Genomic DNA, 8,354 nt, shown 5'->3' with positions numbered 1-8,354 from the left:
CTCCTGGTGGCTGCAGGGGGACGGTCAGGGCTCCTGTGGAGCTCCTGAGGAGGGGAGTGGATTGAGCAGGGGGACACCACAGAACCTGCTCTTCTGACCAAGGCTCCGACTGTGACAAGGCTTCGGTGGAAGTCCAGAGCTCTGATGAAGTCGACGTCGGCATTTTTCTCTTTGCCACTGCTTGGGCTGCTTTTGTGAAGTGGGTGTACGGACGGTCTCCATCAACACCCATCCATGTGGCCACGTGCACAGCAAATGCCCCAGCCCACGGGGACGGCAGTTATTCACCTCTGTTGAGCGTCATCATTCCCGGAGAAGATCTAGAGTTGCCAGGTCTTTCGAATTTTAGTAGAATCTGGAATTCTGGTATTTGGATGCATCTTCCACATTTTAAATGGTACATTATTAATAACTGCTTCAATTAAAATCAAAATATTGTCCTCAAAATAACACAGCCGTGGCAAAAAGACTGGTTTGGCGCAAGTCTTATGGGTGCTATCACTGCTCTGTGAACTGTTCCTCCACAAATCTTTTTTGTGGCGTCTACGGTGTGTCAGGCCATGGACTCACGCTGCAGGGCTGACGGGGACTCGCCACCCCAAGCACTCCCTCCCTCTCTCCAGTCCAGCAGCAGCGGGGGGAACCTCCTTGCATCGCCACTCTGAATAAAGGCTGCCTGTCCACGAACCCAAAGGCTAGTTTTAATTAGCACAAGGTAAGAGATCCGGGTTTAGGAGGGTCATTTAGAGTCCCTGGCTTGGAGTGCATATATGGGGGGGCAGCTATACAAACACGGTGACTGGGGTAGGAGCAAAAGGCCTTTGGGGCAAAGGGCCAGGCAGCCAGCTTCTGACCTGCATGAAAATCACTGGGGGCAGATCCCGACAGATTCTTCTTTTTTGGTTTATTCGCTTATATGGGAGAGCAGATCCTCTAGTAGCTTTGGAGAAAAGGTGCGTGGGAGGCAAATTTGTGAGATCTCACTTTTCTAAAAATGTCTTCGTGATACTTCACACTTGGCCAAGAGTGAGCAGGTGAGAGATCTTTCTTTCAAATCTCAACATACTTGCCTCACTGATTTCCAACTTTCAGTGTTGCTACTGAGAAGTATAAAGCTTTCGGATTTCTGATCCTATGTGACCAGTTTGCTATTTTGGGGAGCTTCTCTTGGTCCTCGTGTTTTGAAATTTCAAGATGGCGTGCCTTGGGGGATCCACTTCTATTTATCGTGTTGGGTACCCCACCACCCTTTCATTCTGCAAACACGTGTTTCCTGATTTCTTCTCATTTTTTTGTTCTTTCTCAAGTTCCTATTACTTGGATCATGAACGTCCTGGTCTGATCCTAATCTTCTATCTTTTCATTTCTGTTTTCTCTATTTTGGGGGTTATTCTCTTAATTCTAGCTTCTAATCCTTCTACTGAACTTTTAATTTGGGGAGCAGTTTCACGTTCTTCAAGCATTCTTTTCCAATAGCATTCTATCCTCGGTCTAAGGATGATTCATTTTTTTCTCTCATCTCTCTGGAGGTAACGATTGTTTTCTGAAGCTTCCCTTAGTCTCTGATTCTTCCAAGTTGTTGGCTTCCGGCTTTCCATTCAGGTTGAGCAGAGGTCAGGTCACTCTTCATTACACTGAAGACTAAAGAGCCGACGGGATTGCTGAGTGAGAGTTTCACCTTAGGGCCCTGGTCCTCAATCCTGGCGGCAGGGTGGAATCACCTGGGGGGCTTTAAAAAACATTGCTGCTCCAGAAATGCTCATTTTATTGGTTTAGAGTATGATCTGGCTGTAGGGGTTCTGAAAAGCTCTCTCCTGGTGCTATTACTGAGCAGCCCAGACTGAGAAGAACCACCCAGGGGTGCTCCAGCTGAACCACTTCATTGATGATCTTTAGATCTTTTTGGCCCACGAGGCTCTCTAGGTACGACTCTTCATATTCTCCTGTATGCACGTGTTCATTGGATCCCATTTTTGGTCTGGTACCTTTACTGTCAACTGGGGTGGATTGTGTCTTCCAGTCTAGGGGCTATTTTCACCTTCTGAGGATAAACTGATAGGCTTCTGCAGGGTTGCAGCTGTCCAGCTGAAAATAAAACGAAACAGGGAGGAATTTTATGGATCTAATGCCTTTTTAAACAGCTTTCCACTAGTAGAATTTTAGGTTCCTTTCCCTCCACATCACTTCCAAAGGACATGCCTCTGCCAGTCTTCGAGCCCTCAGAGTACTTCGCATGTCAGCTGAAGGGGTGGATCATTTCTCCCCTTGCAAAATTAGAATTCAGCTTTCTTCACTTAGGTGTCCAAAATTCTGGTGCTAGCAAGCTCTCTGCCAGTCTTCCCAGTGTCAAGGGGAGTTGGGACTTAAAAAACAAAAATAATCCTTTAAAGTATTTTCAGTGGAGTGTTACAGGAGCATGCAAAATCTGATGTGTTCAACTGGTCACTCTTACCCATAACGGCTATCGTTCTTTATGACGCAAAGCTCACTTTCTTATATGAAGTTTTTCCATATTTTTTTTCCAGAAATTAAAAAAAAAAAGAGAATAGGGATTCCTAGCAAAAACAATCGAAACATAATGAAACCATGGCCCTAGCAAGGATACTGGTGCTTTATTGCTCTTGTTGTCAAATGAGGCCCAGAGGAGGGAAGAAGGAAGTCAAAAATGGTGGTTCTTGGTCACGGAGAAGGGAGCGTTCTGGGTCTTGGCGTCCAGAGGTAGACCCGGGCTCCTAAGGTTTGGCATTTGGATACTAACCAGCAGCTCCTGCACCTGTATGGTATGGTGCACGATCACATTTTAGTTGTCCCGTGTAGGAAGTGTGAACTTTTAGCTTCTTTTGCAACATTAGCATATGCGATTGTGGCCTGGGATCTTGCAGGACCTCCACCAGCAGGAGCTGGGCTGCAGCTGCCCCCTTAGGTGGTAGAGGACGGCATCATGCACTGGGCCACCTGCCTGGCCTCCACAGGCATTTGAATTTGCAACTTTGGGGATGTGGTTCGAGTTTTTAAAAAGTAACAACAGCAGCAGCAATCCTATTCATGGCAGAAAAACCCTACTTAAGTCAGAAAGAATTAAAACATTTATTGGGCATAAATATATTACATATACACTACGATACAGTTAGGTATTACATAGAGCATAGTATTTGCAAAATCTATACATTAAAATTGATATGGCAGTTTTAATACAATGTATATGAAATAGTCTAAAATTTACAGGAAAACATGATTATTTTTTTTTTCTCCTAAAGTTGAAAAGCTTGGAATGTATGTCCAACAGTGAGGTAAAACATTTTGTCTTTCAATTTAAAGAACTGTGCAAGGATAACATTCAAACACATTCAATTAGGGCACTTTTCAATTTTGACAGGAATACTGAATTACTGTAGCCAACAAAACACAGTTAGAAAATGCCAACATTTCAAGTTGATAAGAACAAGGCAGATAATATCAAACAAATCTTTTAAAAAACTTTTCTTTTGAAACAATTTCTTTGAGGACAAAGGGCAGTTTGCTTCACATGACTGGAATTTCTTGTGCCAGGGAGGAGTCTGACATACAGAGCATCGGAAGCCAGCCACTCACTCATTCCTACACATCGCAAAAGGGCAAAGAAATAAGGTTAATATGACACTTTATTTTATTGTTCGTGTGTAACGGCAATATATATAGCTATGTATCAATGTCACATATACATATTTGTGATAGAAAATGACACCAGATGGAGCAGTAATTTTTTGACTGGAGGGATTATAATGAATACCGACTCATGGAGAACAATAAAATAAAGTGCTGTCAGCTGGTATGTGACACACTTCAGCTTTCTGGTGGTTCAACAGGATGAAAATCTCAAAAATATGATAAAGTACTCCTAGCAATCGTGGCCTAACATATTATTGCATTTAAAACATTTCAACGAATTCTGAGAATTTCTTCATAGCAGCAGTTCTGAAGTGTTTCCAAAAAGGGACTCCTCCCCCTGCATACAGAGATTTTGTACTCAGTTGAATCTTCATTGCTTAAAAATAATGCCTTTTCCCCACTTCCCACCCACCCCCCTCCCTCTTCCCCGCCCCCCCGCCAAACACCTGCACGAGATGGGTCTCAGAAAATGCAGATGCAATGTTATTAGTGGGTCATAATGCATAATTAGGTAGAGGGCTGAGTTTTTGGAAGGCCAGAACTTTGGCAAAAATATATTTACCTTGATGCCATCACTTTGCAAGGCTAATTAAACTAATTATTATAGTCAATAACAAAATACAAAACTCTCTAGTACTTACTACATCAATATAGGCACACAGAATAATTCATTGATCTTAGCACTTTCTTTCAAGAGATGATTATGGTTTTTTGGGTACATGTAAACGTTTCAATCACTGATAATGGATTTTTTTTGTTTTTTGGCATTTAATGCACTAGATGCTCTTATCTTTTAAAAACACAAGAAAGTGTCAGAAGATTGATAATACTACAGATGTTGCCAAAGAACAAACTGACCTAAAATTACAAAAGTATAAAACACACAAAAAAAATAACATGCTACAAGGGAAAATTAGTACATAAGTACATTTAAAAAATTTTACAATAAATAAAGATTGCACTGTAATTGGCATTTTAAAGTACTGTATGCAGAATATAGTATAAATAAACCAAAAACAAAATAATGTTGGTTTCCCCATGACTTTGGTATGGGAATATTATAAGCTAGTACAGGATACTGCATCTTAAGACAACATAGACCAAGCACAAAATCGCTATGATCAAGAAAAACCAAGTAGCAAAAATATACAAAAACAGAAGCAGGGGGATACACTGTGTCTGTTGCACCCTTTTGGAATATATTTGCACCTCCAACTCTTAAATGTCCCTGAGGTACGCGAACATTATGGACTTTATATAAATAATCCAATGACTTTGGGTTAAAATTGATTATCTCATGACTCAGAATAAACATGCAAGAGTAACACTTTGCACTCCAATAGCACCTGTTGATCAAGGATCTCAAAGCACTTACAAACATTAGAATCCCCATTTTATTTTATTTCATTTTATTTTTAATGCACGGGAAACTGAGGCACAGAGAGGTAAAGGTGACGTGTTCAGGTCACGCAGCAAGTTAGTGACAGATCCAGGGAGAGAATCTAGGCTCCTTCACCCCCAAACATCATCCCTCTCCACACACACGGCCGGGTCATCCCCACAAAAGTAGGAACTACAAATTCAGAGGACTCTCTTTTGGGTTTTATCAGTTTTGATCTGCTGTTAGATCACCATGATGTGCACTGAATTAAGGGACTGAAATTCAATCACTTCGTTGATACCTCAAAGAACAGCCTAACGGCAAATCTTTCCAAAAACAATGAGCTGACATGTAAGAAGATTGCTCACAATTAGTGTAAATCATGGACAATGGGCAGAGGCACTAAACTGTCACCAGTTCTCGTCATATAACTCTGGTCAAACAACAACAGAATATAATAACTCTAGTGATTAGATTAGAAGTAGTTATACACAAAGACAAACACACAAGTTAAAGCAGCTTTTAAAATAGCCGAACAAGGAAACAACTAACTATTGCACAATGCCCTCTTAAAGTTACTGCTATGAATCGCTGGGGGAAAATCGACAATGCTCCATCATTTACAGGTGCATTTTGGTTACTTGATTTCTTAGGCAGCTCATAGTGTTAAAATCATAAGAGATACAGATGATTAAAACATTTTAGATTAAAGTACACATTTTGATTGGAAGGAGCTAAACACAGTTAAATAACTGAGCGACAGAAGGGTTGTTTAGGGCAGCCTTATCTGAGTGAACACATCTTCTGTACGTTGTTGCTGTTGTGGCTGTAGTTGTGTGGTAAATACTATGACAACACTGAAATCCTCGACCTGTAAGTACACACACTGTGATTCACGTTCACAGATACAGATGGTCAGGACAAAAGAAGTGACTGGTGAATATAAATTACTGAACCGTAACATGGAAAAAAAAAAAAAGGCTTGCAAAAGACATCAGTGAGAACGGAATAAAGGCAAATCTGAAAATTTAAAAGAAAACATAAGAAAGCTAGCTTTTGGTATCTGGTTTTCTTTTCTTTTTTTTTTTTCTTTTTTTTTTAAAAAAAAAATCCAGTTTAATCTCTTCCTAGTTTTGCATTTCAAAAAGGTGCACCAAAACACTGATATTTTTTTTCCTAGCTAAATCTGTAAAACAAGAGAAGTATATAAATCAAAGAACAGAAGGGCTTAAAAAGGGGAGTATCTGAATAAATGTGTGTATTAAAATGTGTAGCATTAATTAAATTCATACCTCTAGTTTTGTTGGGTTTGTTTACTTCATTAAGAAGTACTGTAATATAAAGGCAAATAAAATGGACAAAGTTGCGAAGCCAACCACAATGAGGGCTGCAAACTGTTCATCAGTAGGCATCATGCTCTTCATTTTGGGATCGTCTAAGCTCCCCGTGTCCCCTGTAAGCATGACCTCACTTCGTTGTAATACAAAAGCTGCAGAGGGGCTGAAAGCTCCGCTTAGCTCCTGAGAGGTGTCTAAACAGCGGCGGCACACACACACGCGGAACCTGTAGTCTGTGTTGGTCTGGAGGCCTGAGATTTGGAATGTTGCTTCTTCTCCCTTGTATACCTTCAGGGACAAATAAACAAAAGTCCTGGTCAATTCATTTGTAGCAACACTGTGGTCTCTAACGTAATAATTTGGTAACACCGGGGGCCTGGTGGACCAGGCTTTATTCCATACTGACCGTAACAACAAAAATTGTGTAGAAAGGCATTTCTCCTAAAGAAGGTGTGCCAACCCACTGTGAGCCAACAGAATTCAGAATGCGGTGATACTGGGTGTAAGTAATATACATCTAATGAAATACTTTAAGCTATAGATTAGAAGATGACTTAATTCTCACAAAGGGCTCGTGATCTTGGTCCACAGAACAAATTCGCATTTTTTTTTTTTTTTTTACACAGAACAATTAAAAACGGTTGTGCAAGCAATAAAATGCCAAGTTTCAGTGGGATGATTCTGACAGTTGCGTATACCATGTAACAGCACACCATGAAGATATCCCAAAGTACACACACTTCTTTCTATAATTAGCTTGGCCTGTTCTAGTAGTTCATATAAGTGGAATCCTACTTCATGCCCATGCTTGTGCTTACAAGACTCGTCCATGCTATGGATTCAGTAGTTGTTCCTTTTACTGTGGGGTAGTGTTCCATCACCGACCTGTACTTCGGGGTGTCCATTCTCTTTTTGATGGACATTTGTATTTTTTTCCAGTTTGGAGCTTTTATATAATAAGACTGCTATGAGCATTTTTGTATAAATCTTTGAGGACTTGTTTTTTGAACAAATACCTAGGAGTAGGAGTGCTGGGTCACAGGGAAAGTCTATATGTAATTTCCCAAAAATGGTTTTCCCAAGTAATTCTATCACTTTGTACTCCCGCCAGTGGAGTATGCGAGTTCAGGTTGCTCCACATCCTCATCAACATTTGTTACTGTCAGTCATTTACATTTTAGCCATTCTGATGGGTGATAATGCCATGTCATTTCCATTTGCCTGATGCTTAATGTTTCCAACCTTTTCACGTGCTTGTGCTTATTGGTCATTCATGGATCTTCTTTTGTGAGGAGTATTTTCAAGTCTTTTGTTAATTTGTAGGAGCTCTTTTTGTAATCTAGATATGAGTCCTTTGTCAAGATACGCATTGCAAGTATCTTCTCCCAGTTTTGTGGGAGATATCTGCCTAATTGTTTTTCTTGAAAACATGTTTTTTGATACAGTCCAGTTTATCACAAATTAACACAAATAATTTAATGGTCTATTCTGGTCATACAGAGAGTAAACACTTAAGAAAATACTCCTACCCCCACCCTGCCCCATTAAAGTTCTGGGATAATTTCTTTCCCTTTGTTAACTCTGATATAATCACCATGAGGCCTACCATTACAGGGACTGGAAAACTACCAGTTTACTTAGTTTCCATCACCCTTTGAGTTGACTGAAGCTAACGAGTCTATAAGGAAGGATGGGAGGTCTCATAAGGTTCTTGTGTCAAAGTGATAAGTGAGAGTCAAAGTTAGAGAAAATGATAACCACAGTAAAATTACATAAAGATTCATGGCTTAAATGAGAGTCAATGAATAAAGACAAGAAAACGGTACCTGGAACTCAATCAAATCAGTAAGAGATTTGGCTGATGAACAGTTAAAGTAAAACTGACTCCTTCCTGTACGAGTGGCCCTGAGCGTCTATAAAGCACTTAAGACATGCCTGGTACCTAGTCACTGCAAGTAAAAGTAAGCCATTCTACTACTTAGAATTTT

The 8,354-nt window shown here is 40.3% G+C and overlaps 1 protein-coding gene across 4 annotated transcripts in view; it reads right to left on the bottom strand.

Annotated features, from left to right (window-relative positions):
- Positions 1 to 4,087: 4,087 nt before the first annotated feature.
- The window catches only part of FNDC3B (fibronectin type III domain containing 3B), a 337,868-nt gene continuing 333,601 nt past the window's right edge, over positions 4,088 to 8,354 (bottom strand). For all 4 annotated transcript variants that reach the window (XM_055307872.1, XM_055307873.1, XM_055307871.1 and 1 more), the window contains one exon: positions 4,088 to 6,654. In XM_055307872.1, the coding sequence (XP_055163847.1) occupies positions 6,343 to 6,654 (312 nt within the window). In that variant the 3' untranslated portion in view covers positions 4,088 to 6,342. The remainder of the gene's footprint in view (positions 6,655 to 8,354) is intronic.

This window comes from Nyctereutes procyonoides, unplaced genomic scaffold (genome assembly GCF_905146905.1).
Source record: "Nyctereutes procyonoides isolate TBG_1078 unplaced genomic scaffold, NYPRO_anot_genome, whole genome shotgun sequence".
NCBI classification, from domain to species: Eukaryota; Metazoa; Chordata; class Mammalia; order Carnivora; family Canidae; genus Nyctereutes; species Nyctereutes procyonoides.
The sequence above is the reverse complement of the archived record's forward strand: the minus strand, read 5'-3'. Positions and strand labels throughout refer to the sequence as shown.